Consider the following 19,048-nt stretch of genomic DNA (forward strand, 5'->3'; position numbering starts at 1 on the left):
AGATTTGTGCTTATATTGTGGAGAATCCAAGCATACTACCAAAAATTGTCTAAAGAAGTGAAATAATTACAAAATAAGGAGCATGGTTGCCGAAGAAGATGATATATTAGTAAAGAAGTATTTTAACTATAATAAAGATTGAGTGATTGGAATCTTATACAATACCTAGTACATGTCTTATTATTTCTTCAAATCTTTCATCTTATTTTAAAATAGAAGTTTATTTAAGAGTGAAAAAATCACCAAATGTTTTCTTTATTAGATTAAAGAGCCTTAGTTTGTTTTATAGACAAAGATTTTGTCAAAAAATAAGAAATATACTTTGTCAAGAAAATCAAATTTATATATTTAGAAGTTATAGATGGTTATTTACTATCCTTTAGAAACATTATTCATGAAATAATTTCTTTAAAAGTAACAACTAAAGACCATAATATCTTAATAACATTTAATATCATTAAATCTCCATCTAATTTAGTTATTTTAGGATTATCATAATAAAAAAAGTACAACTCTTAAATAGATTGAATTTTTTATAACCTTGATTTTTCTTGTAAATTATCTAAGATTTTTCTAATTAAGTAGAAATCTATAAGTCTAATACAACCAAATTCTTATTAGTATGTGCAACAACTTTCATACATGTTGTAAAAGAAGGGCCAACTTTTTCTATATATACCACACCTATTTTTGATGAAAAAAAGACTTTAAGTAGTATTCCAAGCTAGCATCAAGATTATCAAGATATTTTTGAAGAAAAAAAATTGATATTCTTTTAGAACATGGTTCTTAAGACTATTCTATCAATCTTTAAGAAAGAGCTCAACTACCATTTGGACCAATCTATAGCTTATCACAAATAAATAAATTAGTTGTATTCAAGAAATACATTAATAAGAACTTGGTTAAAAACTTTATATGCCATTCTAAATCTCTAGCAAGAACTCCTTTCTTATTTGTGAAGAATAGAACAAATCTTTGCACATGTCTGTGGGCTATTGAAGATTCAATCAAATCATCATCAAGAATAAATATTCTTTATCTATGATTTTAAAACTTCTTATTTAACTCAATTAAGAAAAAAACTATACAAAAATAGATCTATGATGTCATATTTTATGAAGTCTGCTTGAGAATACATTAGACATGTAGTCGTGGGAAAAAAAAAAAAAAAAAAAAAAAAAATTGCAATAAGATGACTCTAACAATTCTAATAGAATCCAAAATAAACTCCAATTAAATCATAATAATGGTAATAAATCTTTAATTAAATCTAAAAGAAATTTCAAGAACTTTTAAAAAAAAATTTAAAAATAATAAATAAATCTTAATAATATATATATAATATAAAAATTTGAAAATATTAAAAATAAATATCCTAATTAAATGCTAATCAAATCCTAATATAACCTTTAATAAATTGTAATAAAATCCTAAATCAATTCCAACCAAATTTTATATAAAATCTCAAATTAAATCCTAATTCAAATCCTAATAATTATAATTAAATTATAAATTAAATACTAATGAAATCTTAGTAAAATCTAAATAAAATCCTAATAAAATATTAATAAAATATTAATTGAATCTATATAAAATTCTAAATCCTAACTAAATCCTAAATGAATCTTAATTAATCTTTAGTTCATAAATCAATTTTAATCAATTTTTAATCAAATCCAAAATCTTAAATAACTCTTAATAACTCAATAATAGATTAAAAATTCAATAATCAATGATTGAATCTTTGATTTTGACTCAAAATTTGTACAAGTTGCAACAACTAAACAAGCAATAAGCACAAAAACAATTGAAGAAGATTACATATACCAATAGCAAGAAAAGCTCTCTAATTTTTTTGGTTGTTAGCTATCATTCTTTTTTCACTTGAATATTGATCTTTTAATGTAGATTTTTCTTTGTTGAATTGTTCAATTGCTCCACAATTTGGATTATGTGTAGATATTTTAGTTCAAATTCCTATTAACAATTTTTGCTTCAATCAAATTAGAAAATATTGCAAGATTGGAAACTCTTTTACAAAACTTAAATCTCAATTATCCAAGACTATAACCTATAAAAACCTTCATATACTTCAATCTAATTACTTGATTGATTTCAAATTTCTCATAACAACAAAATTTATTATAAGAACAATAACAAATGTTTTAATTTTCATCCATAAAGGTGCTACAAATCTCATAAAATCTTGAGTTTTGTAAATTTATTTATATTTTTTAAAATCCAAACTTGCCAAATATATCACTAACTTTGAAAATCCTTTAAAATCTTAACTTTAATCCAAATGACATGAAATTAATACTAAAAAAATCTCTCTTTAAGTTTTTTCTCAAATCTCACTTATTGATTTATAAAAAAAACCTTGGAATTGCTACAAGTGCATGGTTTTGTATTTTGGAGTATGATTTTAATTTAAGTTAATAATCAATCCTCTTTGGATACAAATTTTTGATAATTTGAAGTAATTTTTGCTTTAATCTATTGTTGAATTTTTTAAATATGCTTACATCAATTTCTTATGTCATTTATATTGATTCGGCTTATTTATGCTTTTATAAAATAAATAATTCTTTTGACAAAAAAAAACATTAAGGCTAAATTTTTTACTACCTTTCTATTATTTATCCTTATTTTTCTATCACACCTTTCTATTAGGTTTTTCTATATTAACATCCATATTTTAATTTTTGACTATATAATCATATTATTACACAACAATAAAGAACATAACATTAAAGAAAGAGATAAATAGAAAATAATATTTTAAATTAGATATGAACATTTTGAATATAATATTATGCCTTTTAGACTCAAAAATGCACCAATTACTTTTCAACATCCAATAAATGATGTTTTTTGAGAATTTCTTGATGATTTTTTTATCTATTATCTAAACAAAATTCTAATCTATTTTAAGAATACAAAAGAATATGAAGTTCATTATCATTGTGTATTACAAAAATTAAGAAATATAGAATTATATACCAAGATAAAAAAGTATATATTTTATTCTACTAAAGTTGACTTCTTCAAATATATTATTTCAAATGATGGTCTTATGATAGATTTTAAAAAGATTCAGATTATTATAGATTAAAAGATTTCAAAAATTATCAAAAATATATAATATTTTTTGAGTTTTTCCAATTATGATCAAATCTTTATCAAGAATTTTTTTCAAGTTGCGGCTTTTTTTATACGTTTGATATATACATACAAACTTGAATGGAAAAAAAAAGTTGAAGCACTTGTTAAAGCCTTAAAAAAATCATTTCTTTTTGCATTAATCTTTTTTTGACTATATTAAGGCATTTTTTATGGAAATAGATTCATCAAACTTAGCTATAGATGTAATTTTATTATAAATAGAAACAAATGACAAGCTCCATCTTATAGCTTTCTATTGTAATAAATTTTTAGTAGCAAAGTTCAACTATAAAATACATGATAAAAAACTTTTTACAATTATACATTTGTACTAAGAATGGCATCATTAGCTAGAAGGCACTTCAAGTCCAGTCATTATATACACAAATAACAAAAATCTCAAGTATTTTATTGCATTACATATTTTGAATTGTTGCCAAGCTAATTAGAGCATGTTTGTATCAAGGTTTGATTTTGAAATCACTTATTAATTCAAAAAATAATAAAGTTTTTCAATCATCTTTTATAGACATTATATCTTGCATCTAAAGAAGAAAGTATAATTTTTGATTAATAAAGAATAATTCTCTTCAAGCCAAAGCATTTTGATCTTCAAGCAATGAAATCAATATTGACTATTGATTCAACTTTTTTCAAGCAAGTTCTATTGAATATGTCTTCTGATTTTCTTGTTTATGATATTAAGAATAATTCTTCTAAGTCTCAAAATATTTCTAGATTTGAATTTAAGAATAATCTATTCTATTTTGAGAGATGATTATATATTCCAAAAAATGAAATATGATTACGTGTCCTTTGAAATCATTATAATTTTTTAATAGCTATATATTTTAAAAACAATAAAACTTTAGAGCTAATATCTAAATATTTTTGGTAGCTTCAAATATAGAAGATAGTCATAGACTTTGTATAATTATGTAATATTTGTTTAAGATAAAAAAAACTCTTTTATGGACTTTTTCAGCCATTACTTATTCCAAAACAACCAAAATCTTTATTTTTTTATAGATTTTATTATGAATCTTCTAATCTCAGGTTTTTATAATTCTATATTTATTGTAGTAGAACATGTCATGAAGATGATATATTTTGTATCATGTACAAAATCTAAGTTAAGTGAAGAAATAGCTAAGCTTTTTATTGACAACATCTATCACTATCATAGATTATTCAAGGATATTATATCAAATAGGAGGATTCAATTTATATCAAGATTTTATAAAACTCTTTTTAAGATTTTAAAGATAGATATAAAGTTAATTTTAGTTTTTCATCCTCAAACTAATAGACAAACATAGTGTATAAGCCAAGTTTTAGAACAAAATTTGAGACATATCATCGACTATTAACAAGATGATTGGACAATTATTTTACTACTTATAAAATTTATTTTTAATAATATAATATATTATTCTATTCAAAAAAAATTTATTATTAATTATAGTTATCATCCATAATTCAATATTTTTAATTTTTTAAAAATTGATAATTCTATGGCAAAAGATTTAGAAAATTATTTATCAATGCCACATACAATAGTAAAGACATAACTAAAAGAAGCTCAAGAATAAAAAAAGATCAATACATATGCTTATTGTAAAAAAAAAATCTCAATTCTATATTGATGATAAGATATGATTACTTTGTTGTGATATCAAAATTATATGCCCTTGTAGATTGGATTGGTATAGACTTAGACCATTTTCTATATGTAAACAAATTGATTTAATTATTTATTAATTATATCTACTATAGTCTATAAAAATCCAACTTATATTCCATATATCTTTTTCTGAGCCATACAAGATAATAGATATATTAGAAAGACAATAAATGATATCTCTTCTCATAGAAGTAAATAATAATAAAAAAACATATAATCAAATAAGTCTTAGATTCAAGGCAACATTGAAATAGGTTATAATATCTTGTTCATTTGCATAGATATGATATTAGTAAATTTATATAGGAGCCTATCAAAAATCTTGCAAATGTAGTAAAGAAGATTGATGGTTTTTATTGACAACATCCATCAAAATGAAGGTGAAGAATAACAAATCTTTATTATAAAAGAAACAAGATTCATAAAACATTACATTCTAACTTCTACTTTTGTTTATACTTTATATATATTTATAGTACTTAAGAGATGAATAATCAACTGCTAGCAGATTCAACTTAAGAGTTATTATTTACTAAGTTATCAAAAAAGACATTACAATTGTTACAACCTTCACACTGATATAATAGAGATGAAGGTCCTCAAGAATGGCATATTCTTCCTTGAATTCATGACAAGATATAATGTGTTTGGTATTATGACCTTTGAAGAGACTATTGATGCTTAATGATATTATTGGAGGTAGGAACCATCCTCAACGATGTTTCAAATGTTTAATTTGAAAAGAGTAATAAAGGCCTTAATAATGATTAAATAATAGGGTGGTCTGCTCTCTTTGGTATGTGATATTGTAAATGGCTAAAAGAACCTATCAACTGCTTTGAAAGAAAATAAAGATAAGAATATATCACAAATATAATTTGCCATATTTATTTGATTTTATACATGTTTGTAGTTGATTAATAGATTAGAAACTTTGCAAATTAGTTAGCTATATATTGCATGTCATAATAACTTATGGTACAAGTTAATGATGTAGCTCACATATAAATAACTTATCTTACAAGTTAAGATACATATCTTACAAATTAAACATGTATTGGAGGTCTTATAGAATGTTGCTATGTAGCTCTTAATTAGATAGTATACATGGATGGAAGAATGAAGTCTTCTTCATTTTTTTCAATAACTTTTTAGTTTTTAGTTTTATTTCAAGTCTTTTTAATCTTTTTGTTTTTGGCAATAGTCATTTTAGTTTAATATTATACCATCTTTGAATGATTTTTAAGTCTTTTTGAATGACATAAGAATATATTGATTTTTTAGTTCTCCGAAATTCATATCTTTAATAAGACTAGATGACAAATTTTACCTAGTTGCTTTTCATTTCACAAATTTTCATCAGCAAAAATCAACTGCAAGATCTAAGATAAAAAACTTCTTATAATTTTGGATTTATTTCAAGAATACACCATTATTTAGAAAGAATTTTAAATTTAATAATTATTTTTATATATCACAAAGATTTTAAATACTTTATTTCAATATATGTTTTGAATTATTCATAAATATATTGAAGTATGTTCTTATCAAGATTTTATTGAATATCACTTATTGATTAAGAAAATAATTAGATTTGTCAAAATTCTATTTCAAACTTTCTTATTTTATGCCAAATGAAAGAAATGAAACTTTTAATTAATAAAAAATAACTCTCTTGGAGCTAGAAGAATTTCATTTTTGAGTAATGAAATCAATAATAACTATTAATTTAATATTTTTTCTAAAAAATTAGTTAAGTATATTTTGTGATTTTCTTATTTGTGATATTAAAAAAAAAATCTTTTAAATCTCATGATGCTTCTAAGTTTGAATATTAAAATAATCTACTTTATTTCAAAAAATACTTATATATTCCAAAAGTTGAAGTAAGATTAAAAATTCTTGAAGCTTGTCATAATTTTTTAATTATATGATATTTTAGATACATTTCTTTTTTAAATTTACTATAAAAAGTTTTTTGGTGGCTTAAAATATGAAAGGTAGTTAAAGACTTTGTACAATCATGTAATATTTATTTTGGATCAAAAACTCTTTGTCATCAATCTTATAAACTTTTATAACCACTATCTATACTAAAAAAAACCATGGTCTTTTATTTTTATAGATTTTATCACATATCTTATAATCTCAAGTTCATGTGACTCTAAATTTTTTATAATAGGTTGTTATATTAAGATGTCACTTTATATCTTATATAAAATCTACCATATGTAAAGAAATAACTAAACTTTTTTTTAATAATATTTATTGCTATCATAGGTTGATAATATATATTATATCTAAAAAGAAGAATCTAATTTTTATAAAGGATTTAAAGAATCATTTTTAAGATATTAAAGGTGGATATAAAATTATCTTTGGCTTTCTATCATCAAACTGATAGATAAATCAAATAGGTGAATGAAATTTTGGAGTAATATTTGGAATGTATTATCAACTATAATGAAGATGTTTGGAAATTTTTTTTGCTATTGGTAAAAATTTCTTATGACAACACAATATATTTGTCTAATTAATAAGTATCTTTTTTTTATTAATTATGCTTATTATTTACACTTTAATACTTTTGACTTTTCAAAAATTGATAATCTTGTAGTAAAAGATTTGACAAATTATTTATCAAAGTTTTATGCAAGAATGAATGTATAATTAAAAGAAGCTTTAAAATGATAAAAGATAGGCATTACAATACAGATGCCTATCACAAAGAACATCCTTAATTCTACATTAGCAACAAGATGTAATTTTCTTTCATTATAATGTTAGGCTTAGCTACCTCAGTGATAATTCGGATTATTTAAGATTTGGACCATTTTTTATTTATAAATAGATTAATTAAATTGCATATTAATTATATCTATTAGAATCTATAAAGATCCATCATGTATTCAATATATCACTTTTTGATTCATATAAGATAATGGATATATTACAAAAAAAAATACATGCCACTACTTCCTACAAAAGTGAATAATAATCAATAATTTGAGGTTGAAAAAATCTTAGATTCAAGGAAACATCAACTTTGGTTGAAATATCTTGTTCATTAGCACATAGATGATATTGGTGAATGTATATAGGAGCTAACAAAGAATCTTAAAAATACAATAGAGAAGGTAAAAGCTTTTCATCAATAACATCCATCAAAATCAAGATGAAGAATTAAGAAATGCATTGCTATAAAAAAAATGATATTTAGTAAAGATTTTATTCTATTCTCTATCTTTGATTGTGGCTTTTTTGTATTTGTGGCATTAGAAAGATAGAAAATCAGCAACTAGAAAATTCAATTCAAGACCTATTATTTGCTGAAATACAAAAAAAATATTATAATGTAATATTTCAAAACAATATGATAGAAATAAAGACCTTTAAGAACAACATGTTCTTCCTCAAATAGATGGCAAGATATAATGTATTTGATATCATGACACTGGAAGATACTTCTAATATTTTTTAATTTTATTAAAGGTGGAAATCACTCTTTGTAGTGGTCTAAATATTTTATTTGATAGAAATTATAAAGACCTCAACATTGATCAAATATCAGGGTGGTCTTCTTGTCCATGTAAGATACACTATCAATAATTGACAAGACCTATCAACTGCCTTCAAATAGAATAAAGATCATAGTATGTAATAAATCTAGTTTATCGCAGTTTGAACTTCTTCAACATATGATTACTGCTCTTTGTGGAACTCATCTTTAAAAAAGAGGTAATGCCATGGACATTTATATTTATTCTAATAATTATCTAAATAATATGAATATATAAAAATATATAAAATTTAATAAATTTGATAATATCTTATGCATAAGCTTTTTAGTAGCTTTATAGATACGATTTGCCTTCATATATATATATATATGATTGATAGGTTAAAAACTTGATCAGCTAATTTACTACTTGTGGTATAAGTTGTACATGTGCCGTATATATAAGAAGCCTATTTTGCAAGTTAGACACATATCATGCAAGTTGAATACATATTTGAGGTCCTATAGAACATTGCGACGTAGTTCTTAGTTAGATAGTATATATAGAACCAAGAATGAGGTCTTTTTCACTCTTGTCATCTCTTTTTTTTAATTCTAATCTAGTTTATAGAGTTTCTAATATTTTAATATTTGACAGCACTCATTTCAATTTCTTCTTTCATATACATTTTTATTTTTATTTTTATTTATTATCATTTGTATTAAAAAAATATTTTATTTATTTTTATTTATATTTTTTGAGTTCTTATCCTTGACAAAGTTTCATTATACGCTCTAACAAACAATAAAAAAATCTTTTTTTATCAACATAAGAAAGTAGCTTTTAATTATTTTTTGAATTATTTCTCAAATTATTTTAAGTTGTAGTAAGTATCTTTAATATGGTTAAGTAAATGTTGAATTTAAAAATAAACTTTAATCATAAATATATATATATATATATATATATATTTATTTATTTATTTATTTATTGAATTTAAAGAAGTAGATAGAAATTAATAAATTTCATAATATCTTATAAAAAAGCTTATTAAAGGCTTTATGGATGTGGATTTCACTTTATATGTATTGTAGGTAATAAATAAATTGAAACTTGGTCAACAAGTTGGCCATATCTTACTAAAAAGTAGTTTTTAATTTTGTAATTGGAAGAAATAATTAAAAACTACTTTTTAGGTTTAAATTTAAATCTTTTGATAGTTGGTATAATAAAGGTCATACTGCTTTCTTTTAAAGCAATAACAAAATTTAGTAAAACTTTATGATCAATATTTTTAATAATTTTTCAGATTTATAGTTATATACTTTTAAATATATATATATATATATATATATATATATATATATAATTTTTTTAAAATCTTATAATATAATGTTAATAATCAATTATTTTATAAATTTTTTTAAAAATCTATTTTATTTTGCTATATGCTAATTAACTAAAAAAAAGAGTGTTAGAAGAAGTGCTTAGCATGTTTAAAACCATAAAATTATAGTTATAAAATTTGTGATTTTGGCATTGCAATCCAAAAGTATAAAAATCTAAATATTATAATAATTTCATAAATCATAATATTTGAAAATTGGTACTATGAATTTGATATTTTTTCATCTATTATTAAGTTGTATAATGTACATTTAAAAAATTTATTTAATTTTTGTAGATTTTAAAATCTTAATTTAAAAAAATGATTTGAAATTTTTGGTTTTTATACATTTTTTGATGCAAACAAGATTCATTTATTGCTTGGATTTTAAAAAAATCAAAAAAAGATAGTCCACATTTTAATTTTTTTAAAAAAATAAAAAAAATAAATAGAAACTATATATGATCATACAATTAATGTTTATCTTGCATCATTTTATGTCTTCAATTGAACATAAAATGAACCTAGTACAAAAGACTTTACATAATTAAGCAATTTTTTGCTATAATTTAAATCATATGTTTTGATTCTTCATACAAGATATGCATCGTCAAATATAATATAATAAAATATATTCTTTTGACAACATAATTTTTTTTGTAAAATCTTTTTAATTTATACTAAAATCCTACAGTCTTGGTCAAGTTGGTTGTTTTGTGTGTTTGTTACTTCAAAAATCTTTTTCACAGATAGAAGCATTTCTTTATATCCAAAATTCTCCAAAAGATGCATGTTTGAATATTGGAATTGTCAGTAATGAAATGATGTGATACGTATAAATGGGGGATACATGTATAGGCGCAGCAAAATTTCTAAAATAAGTGCTGCAGAAACCTACAGCTAACATTCATACGTCTGGCAACACTAAGTATTGTCTCTTTGAGACACATGGTCACACCTGAATCTCCCTAAACGTTGCCACAGCTGAGTTCATCAAAGGAACTGGCATACTGATCAAATGTCTACCACTGCACAAATGTTGTACAATTGAATTGATAGTCTCATCAAACGCTTTCCACTTCATCACTTCTTCATAAACTTCGAAGCGTAATGTAAACCAGCTCCAGTAGCCTGTATCAAAAACCGTACAAATTAACCACTTGATAAATTTTCACTGACCGATCGCATGAGTAGCCTGAAAGCTTTAGGATCCCACATTTCTAACGGAATGCGAGCACAAGTACACCCATCTAAATGCCTAATAGAGTATTACCTAAAACTGCATCAAAAGAATGCAAATTGAAGAACATTTTTAGTCAGAAAAAACCCTCACCTGCAACTCAATCATGTGGATGGAGGAGTCGTTAAGAATATAAAGCTTGTTGAGTTTTTCACCGGCGAAGCCTAGGTTGACGACGTCCGGAAGAGCAATTAATCCGAGCGGTTTTCCTGATCGACTGAACACTGCACCAAGACGAAAACAAGATAACGTAGTTTTTCAGAAAGAGGGAATTGTAAAAACATGCTACTCAGTGTTAAACAGGCATACAATCTGCACAAGGGACTAAGCAAATGAAGTGCTCACAGTTGAGGATGAAGAGTTGCCTACCTTGGACACCATCTGGCGAACCTATGTAAATGCGTCCTTTAGTGTCGACCTTAATGCCGTCGGGCAGTCCTAGCCCAGGAGCTGATCCGTCGTACATGCCTACAGAAGCAAGCAAGCGTCTGCTGCTGAGCATTCCATCCTCGCGAACCTTATACACATAAATGTGATGTCTCTTTCCTTTATCAAACTCTTCACTGCAGACGAAACAATCATGTTAGTGGTATTCGCAGTAAACAAAACTCACCATCTTATATGATGATTTTCGACATCTAGGTTCAAAGTGACAAAGGAGTAGCGAACAAAGGATACGGAGTTTTCGTGCGAAACCACAATCCATCCAGAGTACTTCAGACATATGAGGTAGAACATGGGAAGTGTTTGAATCAGGAGTGATAGTTAATGGAGGTGTACTAGTAGGGATAACTTGACATACCCCTGCAAGTAGCCAGTATCAGTCACATAGAGAAGCTTTTCATCCGGAGAGAAAGCGAGTCCGTTGGGTCGTTGAAAATTTGTTGCCATCGCATCCACCACACCGTCGAGGTTAATTCTGTACAACTGTCCCTCCACTTGTATTTCGGGTTTGAATCCTTGCGCCCTGTCCACAGGTACTATCCCAGTGAGATTTCAAAACTGGAATACAGGAAGCGAAAGCCTAATTTTCAGCCTTCGGCAGAGATCTCGATGGCAAGTTACGACGATTACAGACGATCATTAACCCGTGCCGAGAACCAATCGCCAGGGCTGAATTAAAGACTCTGATGTGTTATCAGTGACTAACATGTCATTGCAGAAGGTGCACGAAATTACCATGCGTAGATAGGGTCTGTAAACCAAATCGTGCCATCGCTTTTGACCACGACATCATTTGGGCTGTTGAATGCGGCTCCAAACCAATTGTCAGCCACTATACTCGTTTCGAGAGTCTTCACGTCCACTCGTTGAATGTAACCTGGCTTCTTTCCTTGACCTTGTTGACAAATTAGTAGGTTTCCTTCCCTGTCCAGAACCATTCCGTTTGCGACGTCCGTCACGGGGAAAACCGTTGTTATTTCTCCGGTGTCCAACGAAATTTTCCTGACTTGCGTGTTCTGCTCACCAGCAGAGTCCTTTTCATCGCTCGAAGTTATCATACTCGTGTACCCAACCTTATGACGGGTGGTTGAGTAGTAAAACTCATTGTTATCGGGATGATAGACACCGCCTTCATGGGCATCTGTCTCTGCTACCAGTTTCAGTTCAGGCGCCGGTCCAAGGATTTCCAAAAATTCCGGGTCACGAACCTGCAAAATCATGTCTGTCAGTGACTTAGAACGAATCAAATTTCTAGGTTCATGCAGGAGTCATAACTTGTATTTGGGTCTGTACTTATAAGGAGCCAAAAATGTCATTACAGAGATAGTTGCAATCTCAATTTTAGTGACCGAGAAAGAGGCGAAGTAAAATCCTATTTCTTCTCTTAAAAACACACCCCTGACCAGATAACTGAGACAGGAAAAAATTATGTTCATTGGTGCAACCAACATAAAATGGTCTTAAAAAGTTAAACTCACTAGAAACTTGCAGTTGGGTTTGGATTGGCCTGTTGGGATGCCCTTAATTATGCTTCCCTGTTGCCACCAACATGCACTTGGTGGCAAAGGACACTCCTTCTTCGCAGCCCCGTGGATCCAGTTCAATTGCTTCGCCAGGAATTTTTCCCCATCATTGTCGTGATGTCCTTTGGGTCCAACAGTCAATCAAACCACTATCAGTATTTTTCAGTTCAACGAATCACACGAACGAAGAGTATTGATTCATGAATCTAACATCGGTTTCAAAACTCCCCATGAGCAATTAATGGACTCCAGGAATTTTTCCGTCCAAAATATTTTATGCAAGCCAACAGTTGCAACTATTTATTGAGAAGTCCAAACCAGACCATTAAGCAGAGCAATGTAATGCAAGGGCAAGTAACTAGCGATGCGCAAGAACCGTAGATGGATGTACGGTAGAATTCCCTAGACACGGGAAGGAAAAGAGGACATACTTGACCACGGTGCATTTGGAATTTGAGACAACCAAACAGAGAACACAGCCACAACTGTCATGGTCACCACAGTGAAGGGCGTAAACCCACCAGGATGCTGCTGGCTCTGGGCCGCTGCCGCTGCCCCTCTCATTGTGCAGTCGCTGCACTGCCAAGCAACACAAGTCTATTGACGTCAATTTGTCTACACGTTTGACGAGTTGAAACCCAGCCAGGTTTAGAAGAGAGTCCTGCCGTCAGAACACTGGTGATCACTGAAAAGAAGGTTACACCTCTAACACGAATTGTTGAATACATATTGGTGAACCACAAGTATTGACAGAGTCACATTTCATAGAACCAGGATTAACCCTATTCCTACATTCCAAAATAAAAATAAAAGACTGGAGATTGCGATCGAAAATGCCTTCGCACCTGCCCCCAATTATTGGAATAAATCCGCCAAGAATTTATGGAATCAATCCCAGATATTGAATCAAACGGATTAAAGCAAATGTGACGAAGAATATCAAAACCCAGCACTGCAAAGTGGTCTGCACAGCCTGAAAGATGAGAAAGTTGGAGAACTGAGATCACACCCACCGGCACAGAAAAATAATAATGTTGGGATTCAACCCAAAATTCGTGAAGCTCCAAGAGACAAATGCACAGTCAGTTCTCCGGCTGCAGTTATTGCGCCAAAACTCTCAACCACACTCTCCAGTGTAGATCCAACCACGAAGCACAGAACAACGTGCTCTAACTTCACAGCAGAGGGGCGATATAGCTGCCTCGGCCACAAGAGTCCAAAAAAAAACTTTACAAAAAGAAAGAAACAGAGTCTGTGGTTGCACACCTTCACCCACATGCATCGATCGATCGCAGCTTGAGAGCTAATTTGCAGCTACGAAGCCGAGCCCGAAGGAACTGAAAGCTTGGGCGGCCGAACGAAAAAAACACCGCGCAGCACGAGTTTCGACGACCATGGTGACGATAACAGCCGCCGAGACCAAAACTTCGTTCATTCCCCGTGGCAGCAAGAGCTTGACCGACAGCGTGGCAAGATGAGCTCGATAGTACCAACGCCAAGTGTCGAAAAATTAGAGGGAAGTTTGCATGACTGTTTGTGGTTCAAAATACGAAAATGTGGAGATATCCGGGCCCCTGCTACCACACCCGTATACCCGGATTAGAATGCCCGGAACCTGCTTGTGCTTCTCGTAAACGGGTGTCAATACCTGTGTTCTACATGGAGCGTATTAGTGCGCATACACTGTATGTCTCGCATTGGCAACTGGGCCCCTTCTTTGCGATTGCGACGCCGTGAATTTACGACGATGTGTGGGGCCAGAAGACACTCAATGAAGAAGTTCTCGCATCGATGCGCTGTCCATGAAGAGATTCACTTCTCAACCGACTCCGGAGACGGAATCATGAGAAGAAATGGTGTGGGAATGGTCGATTTTTCTCAAGATTTTGCTGCAGAGTCGGAGAATGTGGTTGGAGGGCTATGGTGATGTAGATGTGGATGTGAGAGTGGGATGAAGGTGGAGTGAGTGATGGGGGAAGTGAGGATGGCAACGTCGGAGCGTAATCCGCCCTCGCACCCGGAGAGATAGCAATGCAATGCAATTGCTACATCGCGGCGGCCTCTGCAGTCGCTGTTTGTTTCGTGGCATTTCGTGACCCGGACGTTTTTAAAAGACTGAGCCTGGGGCAATTGTAAGGCAGGGTTAAAATTTGGTGGAAGAGTCCATAGAGGAATTGCGGAGCATGCAGATTATGGTGTGTTTACTATCATGGAAGCTATCGGTAGGAAATTGAGAAGCCCGGATTTCAGACACGGTACTATGGGTCGGAGCCGGACAATGAGGAATTTGAAGAGGGGGTGGAGGATGGGGTTCGGCATGAGAAGTAGAAGGTGAAGTAGTTTAGGTTTAGGTGGAAATTGGACCCGCATGAACGACGATTGCTGAGCGGAGTGATTGCAGGCACTGTCTTGCGTACTGGCGTAGCTCCACTCGGGATGATTCAGACACGCTGGATTGTGGAGAGCCATGGCCATTCAGTCTCTGAGGTCTTCAGTTGGACTGTCACGAATGAAGAATGGCAAGGGTTATTTCGAGGCAATGCCATCGATGTGCTCAAAACTATCGAAGTAAGTGATATCTTTGCCTCTTATTACCGAATCATCTTGTTCTAATGGAATGCCTCATTTTACGTAAATGGGATGGCCTTCGAGGTTTCAGAATAAGACAATATATAATTTCTCTCAAAAGCAATTGTAAGGTGACGGGATGATGAGGATATTTTTGTCTTTTTGATGGATTTTGCAAAATTTATTGGCGTCAACCCTTGATAGTAGTGCAATTAATGTATTCAACTAGATATTTCAATGTTTGAACATAGACTCTCCATATGTCAGAGTTTGGAGACTTGACCGCGTCTTTTCTCGTATTTTGTAGCAGCTATTCGCTTTTGACCAAGTGAAGGGATATTTAATTTCAATTGAAGGGAGGGCTGGACCTCTACCATCGTTGCCAGTGTCACGTATTCCTGGGTTATGTGCGGAATTGTTTTCCACATTGTACACGTACCTCCTGTAGCTTTTGAAGACTCGTCCGACTATACAGTTGAGGAATTGCGTTCTGCCTACCTCAAAATGACATTTTCGAATTCAGATAAATTGGAACCTTGAAGGGGCATCCTTACCTGCTTGTGATCTCCGTTTACAAAAATTCTGATGGCGTTTATTTGTCATTTTCTTGCTCAACCGGATAAATATCGTGGCATTCTCCATGCATTTAATAGGATCATGATTGAAGAAGGGTTCCTCGAGCTGTACCATGGATTGACACCAAATAACATTGGAGTAATACTCTATGTTGGAGTCAACTACTTCGCTTCTGATAAATTGAGGTTCTTGTACAAGCGTCTGAGCCAAGGAGAACGGATTGGCAATATTCAGACCTTTCTCATTGTATTTGCAAGCACATTTCCGATAAAGGTGGACGGAAGAAAATGTAGATGGCCGTCGTCTTGAAAGACTTTCCCTTAATTTCAAGGGATGCTCTGGTCTTTCTTTTCCAACAAGCATTAGTGAATGTGTGTGGATATGTGTATATGTTTAAGGATACCAGCTTTTTACAGCTCCCATTGTATGCAATTGAAGAGAACGCCCTCTATGCAGTAACTTTGTAACTTGACTGATTTCCATCGAACTACGGGATCAACACTTGAGAATCTTAATTTGGTAACTTCTACGAACATTTTGGTGAACTATTGATTCCTTCGGTTGTGCAGGTAGAAGCAATTAAAGGAAGGGTTGTAAATTCCAACAGACTAGATGCCTTACAGGACATTGTTTGGGAGCATGGCATAAGTGGTTTATACAGAGCCTTGGGTCCCAGGTGTTTGAAATCGGTGCCTGTAGCTGGCCTCTCAATCATGTGCTACAAAGCATTGAAAGTGATTCTGTAAGAAAAAAACGAAAATAGTCCGTAATAAGATCTCTGCGCCTGGCAATGGAATTCAAGTTTCGTGTAAATGGCCTGATTGGAAATGATGTGGAACAGCAGCAAGATTTGCAGTTGGGCGAGTGGTATCTCAGCGTAATTGCCTCAACTGGGTCTTATTCTTTTTGCTGGCTCGAGCAAAAAAGAGCAGAATATTTTAGAAGTCTTCTGCTGTTTTTTTTACGCTGTAACTTCTGTCTCCAGCCATCCTTTCGAATGCTTTTCTGCAGTCTGCTACCTTGCTAGCAAATGATTCAATATCTCTGGTGCACCTTTCTTGAAGACCTTCCACCTGCGCCATTGTTTCTTGGTTGATTTTGAGCTTTTCATCAAATACTTGCATTTCATCAAACACAAGTATGTCGTCACCTTAGTAAACACTTTCACCGTAATATTCAGAGTCACCACAATTCCCGGGACCTGCTATATGCTTCAAGTTTGGACATTGAGCCCTGGATCTTGCTGCATGTAGACAATTGGCCTTGCAAGCATCGTCATAGCAAGGTTAATCCACCAACCTTAATTCTCATCGTTGCTGCAATGGTGGTGTCCAATTTTTCGGAAATGTCTGCAACTTTGCATGACACACTGCCGAGAAGTTGACCGCTAAGAAGTGGATCAGCCGCAAGCGTCTCCTCCCAATCCTTCTCATCGGCAGCCTTGTTAACCGGAGGTTGTGGCGAAGTTTCATTGAGATTCCCCTCCACTTTAGGTTCTAATAAAGTCTTATCATTGAAACTCAGTTGTAAATTCAACCCCTCCAGTACAGAATTTTTAAACTGGGTACTCTTGCAGAACTCCTGAAAACAGTTTTGTTGCAAAAAAAAATGTACTTCGTGGAGCCTCAGATCGTCTCTCACCTTTCCACTTCCGTCTAGTTCTGGTTCAGATTCCATCGCAGGTTCGTTAAAAGCCGCCCTTCTGATTTCGTGCCCTCCAGTGGTGAATCTTGACGTGAGTGGGGTGATGGTTGGATTGGATGTTCTCATACAATCGATGGCTGTTTGAGAGTATAATGTCAGGAGACTAGTTGGCCTCAACTAAGTGGTTACTGATACGAGCTAACAGGTAAATGAAACCCCCTGTAAAGTCTCAAAACAAAGGGAGGACCATTCATAACTTTGTATCCTTTTGAATCTGAGAGATTCGAAGTAATCCAGATTCGCAAAATCATCGTGAACGAGATTTAAAAGCGTTACGAGAAGCCTGTTACGTTGTTTCTGACATCGACCATACCGTGGTTGGAGAATATACTTATTATTACCCAAATCTTCCTACTATAATACCTTGCAAAGATTACACTTACTGCAGCATGAAATCTACGAGGAGAATCACTTGAAGATTAAGATATTATGATTTGATGCGAGTTATTCATTCAGATGTATTTCATCTTAAGATTGCTCTCTGCATAACATAAAAATTGCAACAATCAGCTCTATAGGCATGTTTCATGAAAATTGATTTTGTACATTATGAAATTAAACATAGTTTTGCAACTTTGTAAGAATTCTTAATGACATGGTTGATGTACTACGTGAAGGTTATCTACTACAAACTGTAAGGAAAGGAAGGTGGTTTGGTATAGATAAATTGTTTTCATAAACATTACTTAAACATGTTTTTTCATTGCTGTTGCAAATATCTTGTAGAATGTGTTTAATAAAGTTGTTGGAAAACAGTTATCAAGTTTGGTACTTCCACTGCCTTTGTAAAAAAAAGTATTGTGTAATTTTTAATAATATTTTGATGAAATTGACAAGTTCAAGATTGAATAATCAATCTTAGGCAGTATTTGTTAAAAACATCTTTATAATACTTTAAAATTCCACCCTTATACCATCTAGACAATGTGAGTTTTAAGTTCGTATTTTTCCATCACATTCTTTAATTCAAGAAAAAAATATTAATTAATTGATTATAATAAAGTCCATGTATTTAATATCTTATTTTGTACAATATGGCTGATTAATTGGTATATTTTATTTCTTCATAAATATTCTAATTTTAATTTTATAAAGAAGATTCGAAAAAACTTCATATATATATATATATATACATTTCTTTTTTACGTTTTCTAATAATTATTTCTTGAATATATAAAATGTGTAATCTTTGATGCTTTGTAATCTTTAATGATTTGATCTTTGATGATATATTTAACTGTCTATAATAATTTT

General features: G+C 30.9%; 3 protein-coding genes and 1 pseudogene across 17 annotated transcripts; 2 read left to right on the forward strand and 2 right to left on the reverse strand.

The window, feature by feature from the left end:
- Positions 1-10,546: 10,546 nt before the first annotated feature.
- On the reverse strand, positions 10,547-14,451 carry LOC112280515 (uncharacterized). 14 transcript variants are annotated; one of them, XM_024516079.3, is made up of 9 exons: positions 14,213-14,451; positions 13,792-13,919; positions 13,378-13,525; positions 12,902-13,068; positions 12,159-12,631; positions 11,782-11,946; positions 11,349-11,542; positions 11,073-11,203; positions 10,547-10,870 (listed from the first exon to the last, which is right to left on the reverse strand). In XM_024516079.3, exons 1-9 carry the CDS (start codon positions 14,226-14,228, stop codon positions 10,823-10,825), a joined length of 1,470 nt encoding a protein of 489 aa, XP_024371847.1. In that variant the 5' UTR covers positions 14,229-14,451; the 3' UTR covers positions 10,547-10,822. The 14 variants fall into 14 exon arrangements, with proteins under 14 accessions (XP_024371847.1, XP_024371850.1, XP_024371848.1 ...); XM_024516082.3 differs by having other exon boundaries at positions 13,468-13,525; positions 14,213-14,335; XM_024516080.1 differs by having other exon boundaries at positions 13,792-13,910; positions 14,213-14,243.
- Positions 14,452-14,631: 180 nt separating this feature from the next.
- Positions 14,632-16,895, forward strand: LOC112280518 (adenine nucleotide transporter BT1, chloroplastic/mitochondrial-like). Of its 2 annotated transcripts, none has more exons than XM_073532497.2 (2): positions 14,632-15,514; positions 15,822-16,895. In XM_073532497.2, exons 1-2 carry the CDS (start codon positions 15,383-15,385, stop codon positions 15,960-15,962), a joined length of 273 nt encoding a protein of 90 aa, XP_073388598.1. In that variant the 5' UTR covers positions 14,632-15,382; the 3' UTR covers positions 15,963-16,895. The 2 variants fall into 2 exon arrangements, with proteins under 2 accessions (XP_073388598.1, XP_073388599.1); XM_073532498.2 differs by having other exon boundaries at positions 15,825-16,895.
- LOC141045141 (adenine nucleotide transporter BT1, chloroplastic/mitochondrial pseudogene) lies at positions 16,172-16,971 on the forward strand (annotated as a pseudogene).
- On the reverse strand, positions 16,670-17,926 carry LOC112280517 (uncharacterized). Its single transcript, XM_024516092.3, has 2 exons — positions 17,390-17,926; positions 16,670-17,163 (listed from the first exon to the last, which is right to left on the reverse strand). Exons 1-2 carry the CDS (start codon positions 17,858-17,860, stop codon positions 17,029-17,031), a joined length of 606 nt encoding a protein of 201 aa, XP_024371860.1. The 5' UTR covers positions 17,861-17,926; the 3' UTR covers positions 16,670-17,028.
- Positions 17,927-19,048: the final 1,122 nt, after the last annotated feature.

The sequence above is a fragment of the Physcomitrium patens genome, chromosome 3, assembly GCF_059467195.1.
Source record: "Physcomitrium patens ecotype Gransden chromosome 3, ASM5946719v1, whole genome shotgun sequence".
In the NCBI taxonomy this organism is placed as follows: Eukaryota; Viridiplantae; Streptophyta; class Bryopsida; order Funariales; family Funariaceae; genus Physcomitrium; species Physcomitrium patens.